The sequence below is a fragment of the Artibeus jamaicensis genome, unplaced genomic scaffold (genome assembly GCF_021234435.1).
Source record: "Artibeus jamaicensis isolate MK-2021 breed Jamaican fruit bat unplaced genomic scaffold, CSHL_Jam_final contig_387, whole genome shotgun sequence".
NCBI classification, from domain to species: Eukaryota; Metazoa; Chordata; class Mammalia; order Chiroptera; family Phyllostomidae; genus Artibeus; species Artibeus jamaicensis.
Window position 1 is genome coordinate 39,997,561 of NW_026521812.1, and position 22,947 is coordinate 40,020,507.

The following is a 22,947-nucleotide window of genomic DNA, read 5'->3' on the forward strand; positions in this document are numbered from 1 at the left end:
CATCACGAAAATATCTTGAGTGGAGAAATAATTTAACACACTAAAAAGTAATAATACTTACTTAGCTAAAATTCCCACACTTAGCAATAACTTTATAACTTCTGTGATACACACGGCTGTGGTGGAAAAGTACAGTTCTTTGTCTGACGTCCTTGTATATCTTAAAGCTATGGTGTAAGTTGCAGCCACCAGGGTCATCACTGTCAGGCAGTATAACTTGAATAATAAACTGACATTTTCTGAAAAATATGTGCAACAAAGATATTATTTAGTAGACAATATTAATGTATATAAAATTTAATCAACATTATATCTCAGAATATTTTCTAATTTCAAGTACAAAATAACTTTTTAAACCCATGATATTTAAAAGTTTATTTCAAAACAATACCTTACAATTACCTGAATATAAAAAAATACATACACAAAACATTCTGTGTTGACTTTGAATATTAACTGGTTAGGCATTAATTTTCTTCCCTGGGAATGACTCAATTGCAAGACTGACTCTAGCTTGGGATATTATAAATTACAAGTTTGAAATGTCATAAATTACATACTTTACATATCTTTATAACTCAAATTTGTAAAAGCAAGCATGAAAAGATGAAAACAAATTACAGCAAAGTATATTCTAAATTTAAAGACAGCAAAAAGAAAACAAAAGGAATGATTGAGTGTTAAATGTGAAATATAATATAAAACTTTATCATAATAAAAAAATAAGCCTCTCATAGCTTTAAAAAGATAAACCTCTCATGTTGCCTCTCATATCATTGTAGAAAATAATACTTTGTAACTAAAGAAAAGAGTATTAAGAATAAAGCCCATATAAAACTTACAATGTAGCTCAGTGGATTGAGCACCAGCCTGCCAACCAGAGCTGTGATTCGATTCCTAGTCAGGGCACATGTCTGGGTTGCAGAACAGACCCCAGTAGGGTGCATGCGAGAGTCAACCACACACATGTTCCTCTCCCTCTCTTTCCCTCTTTCTAAAAAAATAAAATCTTAAAATATATATAATATAAATAAATAAAACTTTAAACCAGAATATGCACAACTTATATAAACTCAATTTAAGCTTGCAAGTCTATGTGAGCAGTGGCCCTCATTCAGGCACCAGGGTGAGTCCAACACATTCAATAAAAGCCCAAGCCCTGGAGTACCAGGTCTCCCTCATACTTCCTTACTCTGGTGCTGCCATCACCCAAGGCTCAATCTATTCCTACTGGTCTTTACAAACCTCTCACCCCTCATCCCTAACGTTTCAAATCTTCAGGCTAAGGCTAACAAGAATCAGCAAAATTTTTCTGTAAAGCATAAGTAGTAAATATTTTACACTTTTCCACCTGCAAGGCAAAATCAGGAATACCATCTGGTACTTAAGTAATAAAAGAAAACAATTTTTTGACAAATTTAAAATGTAACAATTGAGTACAATGTTTTAGAATATAGGTCTGCTATTGAGAATAGAATTATTTTGAGGGATAAGATTTTGTTTCATTGATCTTCGGAGTAGTGCTTCATCAAATCAATTGCAAATGCTCATCTATAAAAACCATTCTTAGATCATGGGCTACACGAAAAACAAATGAACCAAATGACAGGCTGGATTTGGCCAGTGGGTCATACTTTGACAACCAGTATAAGAATCAGAGGGGCACAGGGTGACTCTGAGCTGCTACTGTAACTATAATATGCACTAGGTACGCTTTTGTCCACTGCTTTGGGAGCCTAATACAATTTAGAGGCGACTTTCGTAGGGAAATAAAATGAGAGTTCCAAACAAATTGCCTTCAGATTATGTAAAGCAAGAACTTATAAAGTTACAGGTTCTTCAATATTCATGTATCCCTGGGAATAATTAAAGAATTATTTGTAAATTGTAGACAATTTTTTAAGTTATATCAAGTGTTAACTATTGTAGATGGATAAAAGACTTAAATTTCAGTTGCGATACCACAAAAGTGCCAGAGGAGAACATAGGTAGGAAAATCTCAGATACTCCATGCAGCAATACCCTAGAGCAAGGGACATAAAGGAAAGAATAAACAGGACTTCATCAAAATAAAAAGCTTCTGCATGGCTAAAGAAAACAGCATTGAAATGAAAAGGGAACCAACCATATGGGAAATTATATTTGCCAATGACACCTCAGACAAGGGTTTGATCTCCAAAATATATAAAGAACTCACATGACTTCACTCCAGGAAGACAAACGATCTGATAAAAAAAAAAAAAAAAAATGAGCAATGCGCCTAAACAGAAACTTCTCCAAGAAGGACACAGAGAGGACCCAGAGAAATATGAAAGGATGCTCAGCATCATTAGCCATCAGAGATGTAAATAAAAACCACAATGAGATACCACTTCACACCAGTCAGAATGACCATCATGAATAAATCAACAAACAAGTGCTGAAGAGGTGGAGAAAAGGGAACCCTAGCACACCACTGGTGGGAATGCAGACTGGTACAGCCACTGTGGAAAACAGAATGGAATTTCCTCAGAAAAGTAAAAATGGAACTGTCTTTTGACCTGGCAATTCCACCACTGGGATTATATCCTAATAATCCTGAAATACCAATTCAAAAGAACCTATGCACCCCAATGTTTATAGCAGCACAATTTACAATAGCCAAGTGCTAGAAGCAACTTAAAATAAGTGGATCAAAAAACTATTCTACATCACTTCTCGGCCTTTTGGCTAAGATCAAGTGTAGTATCTGTTCTTATCAGTTTAAAAAACTATGGTACATTTACACCATGGAATACTACACAGAAGAAAGAAAGAAGGAGCTCCTACCCTTCACAACAGCATGGATGGACCTAGAGAGCATTATGGTAAGTGAAATAAGCCAGGCAAATACCATATGACAAACGATCTGACAAATACCATATGATCTCACCTTTAACTGGAACCTAATTAACAAAACAAAGAAGCAAGTAAAACATAACCAGAGACACTGAAATTAAGAACAAACTGACAGTAACCAGAGCAGGGGAAGGTGATAACTGGAGGGGAGGCAGAGAAGGGGTATCAAGAAACATGTATAAAGGACACACGGACAAAGCCAAAGAAGGATAGGATCAAGGGTGGGAGTAGTGGGGGAGGGGGTGGAGACAACTGTACTTGAACAATAACTTTTAAAGAGAAAAAAATGAATTGCATTTTCCTTTTGTATAGAACTGTAACGTGTAAGAGATTAATAAGAATAGCCATAACCTTTAAAACTTTGGTCTTGATTGTTAATCATTTGTAAACTACTGAACTACTATACCAGAAGGAAAATATAATATTTAATTAATATAAATGTTGAGTTACTTGCTAACATCAAATGCCATTCTTTTATACTAATCAATTAAGCAATTAAATCACAGCTCTCAAATCTCATTAAAAACTATGAAAACAAACCTTAGAATGAAAAAAAAGTTTTAACTATTATAAAAAGTAATGTGATAGAACAGAAGAAAAAGGACTTGTATCTACTTAAAGTTTCTTTTCAAAAGATATGAGAGGCTAAAAAGCAATTTCTATGTGAAAGTGAAGATCACTACCATACTTTCTTTGTTCTAAAACTTTCCCACACAAAGGAAAAGTATAGGGAAGCTATCTGCATGGCAGTGGCAAATGTAGCCCAGCCCTGATTTGGAAAACTGGCAGGGAGCAAGTCGGCACACAGGACCCAGGCCCACAGATAGGTTCTCCCATGGGGAATCAGGCCTGCATTGTACCTAGGCTGCTTTGAGGCTTGCTGTTTGCTAAAATTCTCTCAGCCTGAATTGAGGCAGCAAAGGTTTACTGTATGTCTTTAAAGTAACTTCCTAAAATCTGTGCTAAACCTCCCAAGTATGGAGTGTAACCAGTTCAACCACTTTTCCCCTTGATTTGCAAACATCCTTTTCTTTGATGTCATAAGCAATTCTTTCCTTTGTTATTTGTAAAAGGTATCACATAAAGGGAACCTGTGCATAGCAAATGAGGACCATCTTCAATGTAATGTGCCCAGAAAAGTAATAAAAGCCTGTCCAGGCAATGGTCGGGGCCCTCTCTCACTTAGAAAGTGGCCATGCCATCCTTTTTTCTCCACAGGACTTCTGTAGTCAATGTGAATTTGTTCATCACAGCCACAATACATGGACCTTGCTGGCCAGAGTCCGCATCAGAAAAGTATATAACTTCAAAAACAAACAGCAATAAACTTTAGTTACTCAGTAAAGGAGAAAGCATTTCCTATTTCCTAGATCAGGGGTGAGCGCATTACATTTCAGCACTCATTTTTATAAGCCTGCAAATTCAAAATAATTTTATATTTTTAAATAGTTGGGAAAAAACTTCAAAATTTTTAAAAATATATTTATTGATTTTAGAGAGAAGGGGGAGGGGGAGAGAGAGAAGGGGAGAGAAACATCAATGTGAGAAACATCAACTGGTTGCCTCTCCTAAGCACCCCAACTGGGAATCGAAGTGGCAACCTAAGTATGTGCACTGACCTGGAATTCAATCCCTAACCTTCTGGTGTATAGGACAACACTCCTACCAACTTAGGCACACCAGCCAAATGGGAATAAAAAAACTTTTAAAATAACCTTTTGTGAAACCTACAAATTATATGAAAGATTCAAATTTTAGAATCCATAAATAAAGCAGTATTGGAACATAGCCATGCTCATTTGTTTCCAAATTGTTTATGGCTACCTTTTTGTCCTGCAACGGCAGAGATGACTAGTAATGACATCCAGTACTTTACAGAAAAAACTGCCAATCCATATTTATGAAAGTGCTGACCCCTAGATTGCCCACACTTTCATAAATAAGACAGGTTAGGACTGCCAAACTGAAAACTATCCCCCAAAGAACATAGTGAATGTTTAAACACTAAACCAAGTATGTATAGCCTGCAAGTATATTCAGACCTAGAGTTATCATTGTCATCAACTGTGAAAGTATACCTATTTGCATAGTACTTTTATAGGAATATATATTATATTCTTGAAAATAACTGCTGATCTAAATGAATGAGCAAACAAATAAGTTTTGACACTTGTAAAACGTATAGGGCTTTGGTATGGCATCCATTTACAAAACAAACTTTTAAAAAATACTTAATGCTTTTAGTATTATTTTCTCTAATTTCAGTTTAACATTGGATCCATACAGTTCTTCTTCAATCCATTCACAAATTCTCCAACTATGAAATTTCAATTATTAGCAATTTCAATTTTTTCAAGGTAGAATGAAAAGTTCGTCTCATGTATTCACTGTATATTCTGTTTTCACATCATGCCCAAGGCCAGAAACTATAAACCTAGCCTACAACTCAACTGCATTGTTGAATTGGCTTATTAGCACATCCGCGTTGTTTTCTTTTTCTCATGAAGTTCCCATTAGCTCCCACACATTGTTTCTGTGTAGAAAACGTTCCCCAACAGAAATTCAGGATCTGAAGTTATTTTTGTTGTTCTTGTTGTTGTTATATTTTACATGGGACATTATCTGTAATACCCAAGAACCTGGAAATTCAGTAAGTTTCAAATCAATCCTTTGTGAATATCAGAAAGCTATGACAACTGCAATTTTGTTATGATTATGCAAATCTAGAGGGCATATAAGATTTCTAAAACGACCGAGGCACAACAAATAAGTATTGGCAATAGCCTAAATCAGTAAGTTGTTGCAACTATTTCAGATAATGACTTGGACTCCTTTAAAGTCTCGCTCATCATTAATCATGCTGTTCCCATTCTGTTACTTATCAAAACAATTCTGGGTTTTATTTCCTGTGTTGCTATAAAAATAAATAAATAAAAGGCTTTTAAGGTTGGGAGAATGCGTGAGAGAAGCAAATGAAACTAAGCCAATGCCCCTGGGCAGGGCTTACATGTTAAATGCGGACAACGAAACCAGGAAACTAATTTGGCACCCATGCAGAAGATGCTCTTCAAATATTTGTTCAATACTTATTCAGAGGAGGAGGGTGAAGAAAGAATCGGGTGTCACCCAGCTTCTCCTGGCTACTGCTCTACCCTCAAGAAATTCAGCTCTAATCCTAACTTCCCCTACTCAGGAAAACAAAGAGCTATGGAGTTACTGAGACTCACCTTCAGGAAATGACAATCAGTCATCAAATAGTATTACTCTAATCTGCCATTCCTGCACGGGGTTGGGGGGGCGGGGATGAATCTCACCTTCTACCCAAAATATCCGTGCTCCTCCTCCTAACCACAAACAATACTGTCCTTGGGAGAAACTCTGTTAAAGACTGCTTTCTACATCGTCAGTGTGCCCTGAAGCGTCCGAGCATCCCAGGCGCCCGAGGTGCAGCTGAGACCGCAGGCGTGGTGACCTCGATGGAGGCAGCAACCGGTCCTGCCTCCCGCTGGGTGATGCGGGTCTGTGCCCTGAGCCCTCTCCGGGCCTGGCGGAGCCCGGGCCTGTCTGAATCTGGTTCCCACGCACCACCAGCTAGTTGAGGCCGATGCAGCCTGGAGCCTCGAAACTGTCCCGCGCAGAGTCCGCGGCCCCGAAGACAGCCGCAGCGGGAGTCCGGCTGCCCCTCGCTGCCCTGAGAAGCGCGCTGCGGACTCAGTCGGCAGAGCTTCGACACAAACTCCAGAGCCCAGCACCTCGGACTAGCCCCGGAGCGCCCAGAGTCCCGGGCCACCGACAGCTGGCGAGTAGCGCCAAAACTCTTCTGCCACCGCCCCACGCTGGCTTCCCAGTCCTGCGGGCCTCCCCGCATACCCACCTCCACCGCCGCCTCACCTCTTACGGTTGCCATGTTCCCGCGACAGCCGCCGGCTGAACTGACTCCTACCGCCTCCCAGTCCGCTGTTTAGAACACCCGGCGCCGCCTCCTGTGGTCATAGAGACGAGAACCGCTTGACCTAGAGCGCCCTGCCCGCCGTGGGACCTCCAGCTTCCGGGCCAGCCAGGTACAAAGATTAGGCTCGGAAATACGAACTATCGCCCCGTGAGACGACGTGGATGGAGAAGAGGGCTTTACAGCCAAGTCCTTGCTGACAAGTGCGTAAAACTCGATATGACACTTCGTTCTGTAAACTACAAATCCCGCCAACTAAGGGAGGGAGTTAAGGAAGCAGAGCGTTGCCTTCTGGGAACTGTAGTCCGGCCCAGGTGATAAGACCGCAAATAAGGATTTGGAGTTAGACTCTGTGAATCATGCCTGTCAAAGCTATTGTAGAGCAGGGTGGAACCAAGCGAAATTCAATCTCTGGCGGAGATTCCTGGGACCTAAACTGAAAGTCATGGAGGCTTCCCAAGGGGTTTGTGGAAGCCGAGGCTCTAAGCCCCTGGGGAGGCTGCCCTTTACCTGAGATATGTGAAAGAGGCCAAAGAAGCAACTAAGAATAGAGATCTGAAAAAAGCATTTAAACTTTTCCATTTGTCAAAGGATATTTTTCCCAATGAAAAGCTGATGAGCAGAATCCAAAAACTACAGGAAGCCTTGGAGGAGTTGGCAGACCATGAAGATGATGACTTCACAGATGTGTGCAACTCTGGCCTGCTGCTTTATCCAGAACTGCAGGACCAACTATTTGAATACAAAGACATAGCTTTCCTATGCAGCCTATACAGATATGGGAAAAAAAGGTGGTATCTTGGCAGATGATATGGGATTGGGGAAGACTGTTCAAATCATCAATTTCCTTTCTGGTATATTTGATGCCTCACTTGTAAATCATGTGCCGCTGATCATGCCAACCAGTCTTATTAGCACATGGGTAAAAGAATTTGCCAAGTGGACTCCAGGAACGAGAGTCAGAACCTTTCATGGTCCTAGTAAGGATGAACATACCAGAAACCTCAGTCGGATTCAGCAAAGGAATCGTGTCATTATCACTACATACCAAAGGTTAATCAATAATTGGCAGCAACTTTCAACCTTGAATGGTCAAGAGTTTTTGTGGGACTCTGTCATTCTTGACGAAGGACATAAAATAAAATCTTCATCTACTAAATCAACAAACGACATGTGCTCGTGTCGTCCCTGCCAGTAACCGCGTCCTCCTCACAGGAACCCCTGTCCAGAATAATTTACAAGAACTGCAGTCCATGTTTGATTTTGCTTGTCAAGGGTCTCTGTTAGGAACATTAAAAACCTTTAAAATGGAGTATGAAAATCCTATTGCTAGAGCAAGAGAAAAGGATGCAACTCCAGGGGGAAAAGCCTTGGGATTTAAAATATCCGAAAACTTAATGGCAATCATAAAACCCTATTTTCTCAGGAGGACTAAAGAAGAGGTACAGAAGAAAAAGTCAAGTAACTCAGAGGTCATACCCTGTGAAAAGAATCCAGATGTTGATGCCATTTATGAAATTCCTTCCCTCTCCAGGAAAAGTGATTTAATTATTTGAATACACGTTGTACCTCTACAAGAAGAAATATAAGAAATTTGTGTCCTTAAATCACATCAAGGAATTGTTAATGGAAACACGCTCATCTCTGGCTGACTCTTGGAAGACTCTGCAGACAATGACCAAAATCTTGCCAGTTAGTCTTCAGAGCACATTGAGAAAGAAAATAGTTTGTGTGGTTCTGCCACTAATTCTAGAGCAGAGTTTGTACATAGCAAAGCAGGGCTCGGTATGGATTTTTCTGAGGAAGATGATGTCAAAAGTAGTCAATATAAAGGTCAGAAGTAAAACTAGAAGGATTGTTTCAGATGGTGAAGATGAACATGATATTTTTAAAGATATTTCAAGCACAAATCCATTCAACACATGTCCCTTTCAGTTCTTACTGTAAAACAATTTGATGCTTCAAACTCCCAAAAGTGACATCAATCCAGGTTTGATGTATTGATGTAAACCTTCAAAACATTTGGAAGGTAAAACCTACTGTAAAACCTTCCAAACCTCTGGACGGTTTTTTTCATCTAAAATAGCTGATAGTATAAATAAGTCTGTAAACTCTAGAAGATCCCTCGCTTCTAGGAGGTCTCTTATTTAATATGGGTTTAAGACCACGTGGAGAATATGGAGTAAAGACTTGAAACCAACAGTGAAGCAAAGATAGCTGAAGATTTTCTGCAGGAAAGGACTGAGGAAAGCAGTGGTGAAACCTCAGACTACAGAAGAGGAAACTTCCAGAGAAACCCTGTCTTCAGAAAATAAGTCCAGCTGGGTAACTACACCTAAGTCTGGTGCTCTAGCTCAGGAGACCTCTCCTGGTGACCCTGGGCTTTTGTGTGGTGGACGGGTGGTGGACTCTCTCAGGATAAGGATAAGGCAGGAGAAGCTGTGAATGACTATGAAACTCTTGTAATGCATGAAAAAGGATTGAAGGAGTGTGGAAAAATACTGGAGGCCTTAAACTGCTTAGTTAAGGCACTCGACTTAAAAAGTACAGATCCGGAAGTCATGCTCGTGACTTTAAGTTTGTATAAGCAACTTAATACAACTTGAGAATATAACCAGTGTATTGTATTGCAAAGCAAAACCAAGTTATGAGGTAATTTGTTATAGTTGGATTCTTTGGGATCATGAAGCATTCAGGCTTAAGGTGAGAGATCTCAAACGACAAGTTTTTGTTTCTATTTTTAAATTTTGCCTTTACCCACTGTTTCTGCCCCGCCCCCATACATATGTTCTGATATTGTTTTAGGCATACTCTATAAATGTAACAGAACTATGTTATTTCTAGAAAATTTTTCTGTGAAATTACTCTAGCCATTTTAAAATTTGTTCTGAAAATGATTACTTTTGTATATCACAGTTCAGATATGAATATTAAAGTTACTTTTCTCAAAAAAAGTTATTGTAGAAACTCCCACGATTCATAAAATAACAGAAACTACTTTCTGCAATATTGTAACTTCCAGCTTACTCATTTCCTTCCACTGTTACCTATTATTTAAACTTAATATAATTTTATCACATACAGGGAACCTATCTGCATGGCAGTGGTGAATAGCCTGATTCGGAAAACTGTCAGGGAGCAAGTCGGCACACAGGACCCAGGCCCACAGATAGGTTCTCCCATGGGGAATCAGGCCTGCATTGTACCTAGGCTGCTTTGAGGCTTGCTGTTTGCTAAAATTCTCTCAGCCTGAATTGAGGCAGCAAAGGTTTACTGTATATCTTTAAAGTAACTTCCTAAAATCTGTGCTAAACCTCCCAAGTATGGAGTGTAACCAGTTCAACCACTTTTCCCCTTGATTTGCAAACATCCTTTTCTTTGATGTCATAAGCAATTCTTTCCTTTGTTATTTGTAAAAGGTATCACATAAAGGGAACCTGTGCATAGCAAATGAGGACCATCTTCAATGTAATGTGCCCAGAAAAGTAATAAAAGCCTGTCCAGGCAATGGTCGGGGCCCTCTCTCACTTAGAAAGTGGCCATGCCATCCTTTTTTCTCCACAGGACTTCTGTAGTCAATGTGAATTTGTTCATCACAGTCACAACACACGGACCCCGCTGGCCGGAGTCCACATCAGTCACATATTCAGAAGTATTATGCCTGTGACCTTATTGTCAGCATTATCATTGATTATATTTACCTACACAGACATTCTAAATACATGATGGTCACGCAAGAAAATGGCTTCAAAAACAATAGACATGTCAAAAGGCATTTACTTCAACTGCTATAAGTTCTACTTTCCATAGGGAGTATTAATAATGAGCATTAGCAATGTTAGAAATAATTTATTGGCAAAACGAATGGCTTTCAACATATGTGAATAGGTTTAAAATACTATAAAGGTACCTCATCCCTCAAATGAACAGAAGTACAACATTCTGAGATGCCCAGCAGGCTACAACTTCTGAAAAATGATGTTTCTCCAAAATCACTTTAAGAGGTTTGGGTGATTAATGTTATACACTATTGTCTTATCATTATGTATACATGCAGATATATGAGGTCTGTCTGGGTAAAAAAAATCCAGCCATTGTTAATATAATGAGAATGATTTGCACATCACTGTAACCTGGCAGCAAAAGAGAGTGGACTGTAATGTGCATACATGAACCATGGCTACTTCACTGTACTAGTGGTGGGAGAGATAGACACCATTGAGTGAGCACATGTACTGTGTGGTTGATGCATTTTAAATGATTGAGGGAGTAGAGCAACAAATCTGCATCAAATTTTGCATTAAGCTTGAACATTTCTCCACAGAAAGTCTTTGGATGATTCAGAAGGCAGCAACTATGGGCAACTAATGATTGGCAGCTTCATCAGGACAATGCATCCACTCATGCATCACATCTCATGCAGAGTTTTTTGGAAAAATATCAAATCACCCAGGTGACTCAATCCCCCTAAAACCCAGATTTGGTGCCCTGTGACTTCTGGTTTTTCCCAAAACTAACATCACCTTTAAAAGGGAAGAGATTTCAGACTGTCAGTGAGATTCAGAAAAATATAACAAGACACTCCATGAAGAACGAGAGAACTGTGTGAGTTCCCAAGGTGCCTACTTTGAAGGGAATCGAGGCATCATTGTCCTATGTACAATTTTTCTTGTATCTTCTTCAGTAAATGTCTCTATTTTTTATATAACATGGCTAGATATCTTCTGGACAGACCTTGTATGTTGTCTATTAACATTACTGGAAAATTTTGCATGCCATATTATCATCACATAAATATTAGAAAAGGCTCACAAAAGACCACAGTTGACTTTGTAGAGTCAGATACTTGAATGTGTGCTCACTAGTGCTCATCACTTCTTCCTGTAATTGATACAGTTCCCACCTGTGGAATTACTCAATTCCCTGCTGTGTATATTCTTATAAATATACTTAGACAAATATGTGTGCTTGAAATTGATTTTAAAAATTAAAATATTCTATCATTTATTCATTCTTTTGCTTTACAATAATGCTTTTTATAGTTTATCTCTGTTTTAGTCATTATAGTCTCAATTTCGTTTAATTAACTATAATTATTCTCCTTTTCACACTCCAAGGACCCCAATATGGCCCTTGTAAGTCTGTTCCTTTCTTTAAGCCTGCACAAGACTTTTGAAACTTTAAAAAAAAATTATTATTTCTATCAACAAATGGTTCCAGGCCAATCTTGATTTTTCTGGAGTCCCGAACTCCACTATACTTGAAGGAACTATATGGTTCCTTCTGGTGGAGTGATGGAGAATGGTATCTCACACACACACACACACACACACACACACACACACACACACACACTCTGCTGATCACAATTAGAATGCTGGGTAAAATACTGCCAGGCAACTTTTGTGGCATTTCTAATTCAATTAACATGTTTTGGTACTGAACCCTACTTTTCTTATAAATTTTCATTACTCATAAAGACTTCCTACATGGTTGACATGAACCTTGATGAATTTTGATATTTCTTGTGCTAACATGATCAGCCCAAGACCACCAGGGACAAAACCTATAGTCAGATAGAATGAGGGTTTTTCACCCATTTTAATGAAGGAAATTGCACACCGGAGGAACTGCATGGGGTGTTTCAAGAAACAGAGGGATAGAGTTACAGAATTTGAAGGAAGAGTGGACTTAAGTAAAATTTAAAGGAAGTAGTGTTTTGATAGGTTTAAAACAGGTCTGGGCGTGATGAGAGCAATATCAGATCTGGATTTGCAATGGTCTTGGGGTCCTGTTTCTTGGAAACTGTAGTTATCATAGAGGTGGACTGTTGTATTTAGGAGTCCTTTAAATTAAGACTTTGCACCTAGAAGTGAAACTTCAGCCTGGAAGTTGAGGCTGCTCTGTTGTGTCAGAGTGATTTAATCCTCCAAGAACAAATAGAATATTTCATTCTTTTAAAAAAATATTTTATTAATTATGCTATTACAGCTGTCCCATTTCTCCCCTTCATTCCCCTCCACCCTGCACACCCCTCCCACCCACATCCCCCTGCTTTAGTTCATGTCCATGTGTCATAAGTTCTTTACCTTCTACATTTCCCATACTATGCTTGCCCTCTACCTATTTTCTCCCTACTGTCTATGATACTTATTCTTTGTACCTTTTCCCCCTCTCTCCTCCTCCCACTCCCCTGTTGCTAATCCTCCATGTGGTCTCCATTTCTGTGGTTCTGTTCCTGTTGTAGTTGTTTGTTTTTGTTTTAGGTGTGGTTGTTAATAACTGTGAGTTTGCTGTCTTTTACTCTTCATATTGTTCATATTTTTTATCTTCTTTTTCTTAGGTAAGTCCCTTTAACATTTCATATAATAAGGGCCAAGTGATGATGTATGCCTTTAACTTGACCTTATCTGAGAAGCTCTTTATCTGCCCTTCCATTATAAATGAAAGCTTTGCTGGATAGATCAATCTTGGATGTGGGTCCTTGCCTTTCATGACTGGAATATTTCTTTCCAGCCCCTTCTTGCCTGCAAGGTCTCTTTTGAGAAATCTGCTGACAGTCTGATGGGAACTCCTTTGTAGGTGACTGTCCCCTTATCTCTTGCTGTTTCTAGGATTCTCTCCTTCATTTTAATGTTGGCTAGTGTAATGATGATGTGCCTTGATGTGTTCCTCCTTGAGTCCAACTTCTTTGGGACTCTCCGAGCTTCATGGACTTCTCAGAAGTCTATTTTCTTTGCCAGATTGAGGAAGTTCTCCTTTATTATTTGTTCAAATAAGTTTTCCACTTGTTGCTCTTCCTCTTCCCCTTCTGGTACCCCTATAATTCAGATGTCAGAATGTTTAAAGACGTCCTGGAGGTTCCTAAGCCTCTCCTCATTTTTTTGAATTCTTGTTTCTTCATTCTTTTCTGTTTGTTTCTTTCTTCCTTTTGGTCCACTCCATTGATTTGAGTACCAGTTTCCTTTCCATTGCTATTGGTTTCCTGTTCATTTCCATTCATTTCACTTAGCATAGCCTTCATTTTTTCATCTAATTTGTGACTAAAATCAACCAGTTCTGTGAGCATCCTGATCACCAGTGCTTTGAACTGTGCATTTGCTAGGTTGGCTACCTCTTGGTCACTTAAAAGTATTGGCTCTGGGGCTTTGATTTGTTCTTGGGTTTGAGCCCTTTTTTTGGAGGTGGGGAGTCTGGTCATGCCTATTATGTAGTGAGGGGCAGAGCCTTAGGTATTCACCAAGGCAGGCAACCCAGTCTCTGGGTTGTGAGGCTGTATGTGAGGGCAGTGTCAAAAAGGGAACAATGGTGCTTGCTCAGCTCTTTCTCATATTTCAGTCCCTTCAGCCACTTCCCACAAGCAAACTGGGCCCTTCTCGTGCTGGTTCACGGGTGGGTGGGCTTGTGTATATTCTAGGACCCTGTGGGTCTCTCCAACAAACTCTCCTATGAGGATGGGAGTGTCTCCCAGCACCTCAAGCCGACAAGTATTTTAAATCGGTGCTTTTAGGCTTTATTTTCCAGCACTGGGGCCCTGGGTTGCACAGTCTGTCTCACTGCCCGTTTTTGTCTGGTTTATCTGTGCACAAATGTCTGCAGTCAGCCAGCTGCCTTGTGTGCCTCACTGGGTCTGCTAGCTGTCTCCTGTGCACTCCGGGTCTGCCAACCACCACTTTTTACTGCAGTGACCCTTCTCCGCCGGCCTCCAACTCCGTCCCTCTTACCAGTCTGGATGAATGGTTGTCTCACTTCCATACAGCTCAATTTTCTGTCTGTTGGTTGTTTTCTTGTTTCTAAATTTTTGTTATCCTTAATTTTGGTTGTGTGAGGAGGCACAGTGTGTCCATCCATGCCTCCATCTTGGCCGCCATACTCATTGAATGTTTCATTCTAATGATATAATTTCAATAGTAAGCTTCCTAATAGTGTACTATTGTAAAGAGCCAAAAGTGGGGTTGTTATTAATACTTTACAGCATGTCCTTGGGAGAAATATCATTTCCTGTTAACTTCACATCTGGCTTTCTGTTTGTTATCCTAGAGCAATACATAGCCAAGCAGATACTCACATTTTTGGTTTGAACTAATTTTTCCTTTTCTCTTCTGAATTATCCTAAGTCTTGGAGAGAAGATATTGGCTTAATGTGTTTTTTTATATACATCTAGATTTCTATACAATACTGGTTAATGCAAGCATCATTCTTCAACATGTGAACTGCAACATAATTAGTCCAACAATAAGCTAAGCAACTATTTCAATTGCAACTTGAAATCCTAATGATATTCCTTTTTATTTTTAATGTTTTATTTATTTATTATTTATTTATTTATTTAAGAGCGGGGAAGGGAGAGAGAAAGAGAGGAAGAAAAACATCAATGTATGGCTGCCTCTCATGTGATCCCCCCACTGGGGACCTGGTCCGCAACCAAGAGCATGCCCCTACTGGGAACTGAACCAGTGACTCTGTTTTGCAGGCCAGCACTCAACCACTGAGCCACACCAGCCAGGACTGACATTTTTTTAAATTATAATTTATTGTTTATGCTATTACAGTTGTCCCAATTTTTCCCCCTTTGCCCTCCCCCACCTAGCTCCCCAACACCACACCCTCAGACAATCCCCACCTTGTTGTACATGTCTATGGGTCATGCATATATGTTCTTTGGCTACTCTATTCTCTATGCTATACTTTACATCCTCATGATTGTTTTGTAACTACCAATTTCTACTTAATTCCTTCACCTTTTTCACCCAACCTCACCACCCCTTCCCATCTGGTAAGCATGAAAATGTTCTCTGTGTCTATGATTCTATTTTTGCTCTGCTTGTTTATTTTGTTTTTTAGATTCAACTATTGAGAGATATGTATCTGCTGCCATTTTCTTGTTCATATTTTTTATATTCACTTTCTTCTTAAAGAAGACTGGCATTTTATATAATACTGGTTTGGTGGTGATGTCCTCCATTAGTTTTTTTTCTTGTCTGGGTAGCTCTTTATCTGTCCTACAATTCTAAATGATAACTTTGTTGGGTAGAGTAATATTGATTATAAGTCCTTGCCTTTCATCACTTTGAATATTTCTTAACAATCCCTTCTAGCCTGCAAAGTTTCTTTTGAAAAATTAGCTGACAGTCTTATGGGGGCTCCCTTATAGGTAACTAAATACTTTTCTCTTGTTGCTTTTAAGATCCTCTCTTTAACTTTTGGTATTTTAATTATGATGGATTTTGGTGTGGGCCTCTTTGACTTCATCTTGTTTGGGACTCTCTGCTTCCTGGACTTGCATGTCTATTTCCTTCACCAAATTAGGGAAGTTTTCTTTCATTATTTTTTCAAATAGACTTCCAATTTCTTGCTTTCTGTTCTCCTTCCAGCACCCTAATGATGTGAATGTCGCTACTCTTGAAGTTGTTCCAGAGGCACCTTACACTGCCTTCATTTTTTTGGATTCTTTTTTCTTTTTGCTATTCTGACACGTAAAAGACACGTTTTTCATTTTCACAAATAACTTTATTGATTTGAATATTTTGAGTATGTCAGCTTATCTCCTGCTATTGGCTTCTAGTGGGTAGAGGCTAAGGGTGCTGCCAAGCATCTTCCAATGCATAAGACAGCCCTACAGCAAAGAATTATTTGGCCAAAATGTCAATAGAAACTTTTCAAATCACCATCGACACATTTGATTAGTCATAGCACCTTCTCTATACACAGCACAAATCTTTTTGTGTTTCAGTTGTTTTTACCTTTCTTGAAGTAAGAAAGCATAATATTCCAGAAATGTTGTACATTTTTTCCATCTTCAATGTTAAAATGGCTACACAAAAATTCAGCAATTCTGATGTGTTTTTTTTAAATGTATGCTGATATGACAGCTGTCACAATACAATCTAACAACATTGTTTCAAATGAAGTTAAATACAACTAAGTAGTACTAGAGCCATTGTATGGAAAAAGAACTAAATGAACTTTTAGGCCAACCCAATAGTTGGTTCTTTAATTCCTTAGTTTCAGGACTTCCATTTGGCTCCATTTCTGATGGTCCTGAATGATGATTGTTCTATAGTTTCACTGTCATTTTCATGTGGTTTTGTGAGAATGCGAGGTGTGTTTACCTATGCCACTATTTTGACTAGAGGTCTGGTAATGGTATTCCTGATTGTCACCATCAAGCTGCAGTATTTACCTTGATACCCTGCTCACTTCTATCTCTGCTCAGGCATGAGAGCTACCATAGTCTCAATGAATTCTTCAAAAGGAAACCCAGACCTTATCCATTGGTAATAAAGTAAAAGTGTGAACTAAAAAAGGACTGAGCAGTAAACAAAGACCAGGAGTCTTGGGGAATTATAGTTAATTTAAAATGTGGTAGCTATAGAATAGATTAGTAGAAGTGCTAAGGTTTAAAGTATAGTAAACCATTAATCATAAAGAACATCTAGACAAATGCAGATGTCTCAACATAATTGTTTCCATGAGCATTTAAACATTCTACTCATTCTGCTATTAAGAAATTCATACAAAACCAATTTGCTTGGTTATTGTTATTTTAGAACTCTCTATGGTGTAATATTACTAAAGACACTCCAGAAGAATTATTGAATTTTATAATTGAGAAAATAAAAGAGTACAAGGAGACAATGTAAATTTTAGTGTCTGGACTAGGATGGTTAAACACGAGTAATAATCATCAAATTCTGAACATTCCTTTTTTGAGCATTACTCATTCTTGTCTTTGCTTCCTTTTTTAGTTACTGCATCTCAATTTTTTTTCCTGCTAACAGTCATTGACATGTAGTCTGTAGTTCTTTCTACCATTTTCTGCTTATGTTGCAGCAATCTTATTTCCATTCAAACCAACTCTGTTAAAACAGAGCTCAGCAGTTGCCTCCTCCATTGACTGATTCTCATTCCTCACCCTCTTTTGTTTAGTCATCAGACATTTACTGAAAGCCATACATGCTAAGCATTATTCTAGGCACTGAGAGCTACAAAATAGAAAGTGAGAAAAGCAAAGGTGGGAGTACAGTAAATAAGGCAATGGAGTTTCTCCTCCCTTGGTTAACACTGACAAAGCCCTTATTTACCATCTAATGGCTTTATATATGTTATTTCACTTAATCCCCTTGACAACCTCTTGGGGATTATAACTGTCCAATTTTTATGACAAAGAAACTGCAACCAAAAGATATTAACTAGCACAGCTAGGAAGTAGTAGATCTAGACTTTCCTTCCATGACCACAGAGATTCTTTTATGTCTTTTTCCACTCTTCAGCTGCTTCTGTCTTATCTCTTCCTTTTCATTCCATCCTTATGCCCTGGGGGTTGGCCTCCCAAATCATCTTTTTCCAGCTCAAATTTCAGTCACCTCTGTCTTACTATTTTTGTCATCCCTTAAACTCAAATATTCCAGTCTAAACACTTTATCTCTTTTGATCAACCAGTTCCTTGTCTCCATTATCCTTGATCTCCCAGGGCAGAACCCCTGAGGTCATGCTTTGATATTTTCCCCTCCCTTTCCTGAGATGTTATATTGCACTCATTAAATCTCACATTAGGGTCCTTTGGTCATCCATTACCACATAGCCTGGCTCTTGGAACAGCTTCCTAGTCATCTCCCCAACTCAAGAACCACTCTCCCAAAATCAATGACTTTCATGATTCTGCAGTGTTTTTCTAATGTCCTGTTACAGGACAATATATTCCTCTGCCTGGCTTTCAAAATCCTTCGAAAGCCATACCTTCCCTATTTTTATCCTAATTTTATTATCTAATTTTATTTTCTACCACTTCCTAAAAAATGATCTCTGTTTCCTCTCTCTTCCTTTCCAAAAAGTACTCTGCTGCTGAACTCCTTATCAATTCCTATCTTGACTATTGAAATCATCACTCAATCAATAAACACCTCGCTTCAAGTTTGTCCTTTCATTCATTCTTTTTTTTCAATCGTACAATAAGATACTATACAAACGCCAGGGATATAAAAATGAATAAAACACAGTCTGAATCTCAAAAAAATTCAATAAAACAGGGAGAATACAGATGAACACAAATATATTAGGTGCTATAAGAGTATAAATATTGAATATATCTCCTCAAGAAAAGAAAACAAAAGAGAAAAATAAACAAATGGGACTATATCAAACTAAAAAGTTTTGCTGAGCAAAAAAACCATCAGCAAAATGAGGGGCTGGAGGCTGGGCAACTGTGAAGAGTGTGGCTCAGGAAGAAAAAAAAGTGAAACCAATCCCTCCTCAGCCTGCTAGAGCCAGGAAGACCAAAAGAACTGGGTTGGCCAGTTTAAAGCCAGCAGAAGGCTTTCCTTGCTTTCTTTTCTTTTCTTTCTTTCCTTCTTTCTCTCTTTCTTTTCTTCATTTTTTAATTTCTTTTTTCTTCCTCCCTTTTTTTTTATTCCTTCTTCCTTCCTTCCTTTTTTTTTTTAATTCCCACAAATGAGACAACATAACCTGGAGCCGTGAAGAGACAGCAGCAGACTCAAAGAGGGGTCATCCCAACAACTGAGACAGTGAGACAAACTTCGCTTTGTTACTCCAGGGAACTTGCAAGTTATTGTATATTTGTATTATTATTTTTCATTATTCTTATATCTTTTATTTTATTAGTATTTTTGTGTTTCTCTTTTTTCTGGTTAGTCTTTCTCACCTGATTTGTTAAATTGCATTGTTTGACTGGTTTCCCTTGTTCTATCTTTTATAACATATTTTTAATTTTCCATCTTTCACTTTGCTTCTGTTCCAGTAGCACACTACTCTAGGTCCTGTACTTGCAATTCTTGTTATTCAGATCACATAGATTCTGTCATATGAATGTTGCTCCATTACTATTATAAGTAATTGATGTTCCACATAATTGCAAATACTACACAGCACCCCTCCTGAATCTTAGCCCACTTCACTGTTTCCCGAACTTTATTACTGTGGTAATATCTCTATTCTCTCACACACTAAACCTATTTTTTATCCTTTACTCTAACTTTACCTCATAATCTGACCTCCCACAAGCTAATTTTTAGATCCACTCACAATCCTTTTCTGCCCCTAACAAGAGTTTTATCTTTTTTTCACCCTTTCTAAAAAGTGGCTAGTTGGGTGAAATATTATGGTTAACACTACACATATCTAAAGGATCTCCTACCTCTTCTCTACAGGTTGGTACTTTAAATACCATAGAATACACTCCCACTGTCTTAAACCATTTTGCCTTCCCCTTCCAACTGATCACAAAAAAAGAGTAAGTGGAAGCTATGAACACCAGTATATCTGCTGGAAGAGGAAACCCACCAACAAATGAACCACCAACAGATAAGAACGGAAGAAGATGAAGGAGGGAGTGGAAGCCACACTAACCTCAATCCAGCACAGATCTGGAAATACAACTACATGGTGGAGAAATTACAGAGAAAAAACAACTGAAGAAGAGCAAGAGAGAAGCCTCAAAACCTCATACATACAGAAGAATCAGTTTCAACACAATCTGTTCACACCTGCATAACAGAATACAAGATGTGGTGGATGGAGTGACCCTCAGCTAACCAGGGAAAGACCCATCAAAGAAAGACTCAACAATAATCAAAACCCAAAGACATACAGAGAGCCAACATAAATGACAGCCCAAGACCAGTGAGCTCAGGAGATTAAGGAGATTGAACCACTGAATCTCACAGATCTTCTACTATAGAAGTTCATACCACAAACCCAGAGAGTCAGAACAGATCAATTTAAGTAACAGAGACTAAAAAGAAGAGTCTCACAAGCAATGGGAAGACAAAGAAACAATCCCCAAATGAAAGGAAAGGAGGAAGCCTCAGAAAGAATGCTAAATGAAATAGAAGCAAGTCAACAATCAGATATTGATTTCAAAGCAATGTTTATCAGGAAGCTCAATGAACTCATAGAGAATTATCAAAAACTACAGGGAAACTACAATGAACTCACTGCAAACTATATCAACATGAAAAAGAAAATAAAAACTATTAATAAGGGCCAAGAGGACATGAAGAATACAATTTCTGAACTGAAGAATAGAGTAGGAGGGATCAAAAGCAGGGTAGATGAAGCAGAGGATCGGATCAGCAATCTGGAGGACAAGATAGAAAAAAAAACACCTAGAAAGAGCAAGAAAAAAAAAAGAAGCTCAGAAATAATGAAGAGGGGTTAAGGGAAATGCAGGACAACATGAAGTGTAACATTATCCACATAATAGGCATACCAGAAGGAGAAGAAGAAGAGCAAGGGACAGAAACCCTGTTTGAAAAAGTAATAATGCAAAACTTCTCTAATTATGATGAGAGAAAAAGTCACACAAATCCAGGAAACACAGAGAGTCCCAATCAAGAGGAACCCAAAGAGGCCCACTTCAAGACACATCATAATTATGAATAGTTGGACTTTCGCCTAGATGGAGGTGTAGGTGGAAACACTGTACCTTCTCACACAACCAAGTTTAAAAACAACAAAGCTCTAGCAACAAAAACGCAGCCAAACCACAGAAAATTGAACTATACAGAAGTCTAACAACCACGAACCCTTCAGCCAAACCGGTAAGAGGGGCAGAGTCAGCAGCAGAGAAGGGTCGGGCAGGAAAGATCCACCAGACTGACCTGGGCTCTTGACCCAGGCATGCGGGTAGCCATGGGCAGATCCCAGGTGTGGAATAGTGGGCAGACCCACTGAGGGTGCAAGACGGCGGACCTGCTGAGGGCTGAACCCAGTCACACATTCGCATGCATATAAACCAGTGAAGGAGCAAGCAGTGAGACAGACAGAACAGGCCCCAGTGGCGGGAAGCAGCAGAGGGGACCACCATTGTCCCTCTCTGACCCGGCCCCCACATACAGCATCACAAACCAGCGACCAGGGTGGCCCTGCCCTGGTGAACACCTAAGGCTCTGCTCCTCATACCTAACAGGCATGAACAGAGCAAAACATTATGGCTCAAGAAGAACAGCTCAAAGCCCCAGAGCCAATAACTCTAAGCAAGCAAGAGACAGCCAACCTATCAGAGGCACAGTTCAAAACACTGGTGATCAGAATGCTCACAGAATTGGTTGATTTTAGTCAAAAATTAGAGCAACATATGAAGGCTAAACTAATTGAAATGAAGGGAAATACACAGGAAACCAATAGTGATGGAAAGGAAACTGGGACTCAAATCAAGGGAGCCGACCAGAAGGAAGGAAAAAAATGACCAAACAGAAAAATATGAAGAAACAAGAATTCAAAAAAATGAGGAGAGGCTAAGGAACATCCAGGACATCTTTAAATGCTCCAACATCAAAATTACATGGGTACCAGAAGGGGAAGAGGAACAGCCACAAGTGGAAACCCTATTTGAACAAATAATAAAGGAGAACTTCCCCAATCTGGCAAAGGAAATAGACTTCCAGGAAATCCAGGAAGCTCAGAGAGTCCCAAAGAACTTAGACCCAAGAAGGAACACACCAAGGCACATCATCATTACATTAGCCAAGATTCAAATGAAGGAGAGACTCCTAGAAGCAGCAAGAGATAAGGGGACAGTCACCTACAAAGGAGTTCCCATCAGACTGTCAGCTGATTTCTCAAAAGAGACCTTACAGGCAAGAAGGGGCTGGAAAGAAGTATTCCAAGACATGAAAACCAAAGACCTACAACCAAGATTGATCTATCCAGCAAAGCTTTCATTTAGAATGGAAGGACAGATAAAGTGCTTCTCAGATAAGATCAAATTCAAGGAGTTCATCATCACCAAGCCCTTATTATATGAAATGTTAAAGGGACTTACCTAAGAAAAAGAAGATAAAAAAAGATGAACAGTGAAAGGACAGCAAACTCACAGTTATTAACAACCACACCTAAAACAAAAGCAAACTGAGAGGACAGCTAGATCAGGAGGGAACCATAGAAATGGAGATCACATGAAGGGTTAGCAACAGGAGAGTGGGAGAAAGAAAAGGGGGGGAGAAGGTACAGAGAATAAGTAGCACAGACCGTAGATAGAAAATAGATAGGGGAGAGGGTAAGAAGAGTAGGGGAAATATAGAATCTAAAGAACTTGAGACACGTGGTCATGAACTAAAGGGGGGGAGTGGTGGGGGAGGGGTGTTTAGGGTGGAGGGGAATA

The 22,947-nt window shown here is 39.1% G+C and overlaps 1 protein-coding gene and 2 pseudogenes across 1 annotated transcript in view; 2 read left to right on the forward strand and 1 right to left on the reverse strand.

Annotated features, from left to right (window-relative positions):
* Nucleotides 1-7,037, reverse strand: part of SLC35A1 (solute carrier family 35 member A1) — a 36,535-nt gene extending 29,498 nt beyond the window's left edge. The window contains exons 1-2 of the mRNA XM_053664847.1: nucleotides 6,769-7,037; nucleotides 62-239 (exon numbers count right to left, since the gene is read on the reverse strand). Of these exons, the coding sequence (XP_053520822.1) occupies nucleotides 62-239; nucleotides 6,769-6,784 (194 nt within the window). The 5' untranslated portion in view covers nucleotides 6,785-7,037. The remainder of the gene's footprint in view (nucleotides 1-61; nucleotides 240-6,768) is intronic.
* On the forward strand, nucleotides 2,690-2,813 carry LOC119048412 (uncharacterized; annotated as a pseudogene).
* Nucleotides 7,038-7,045: 8 nt separating the features above from the next.
* LOC119048374 (DNA excision repair protein ERCC-6-like) lies at nucleotides 7,046-9,625 on the forward strand (annotated as a pseudogene).
* Nucleotides 9,626-22,947: the final 13,322 nt, after the last annotated feature.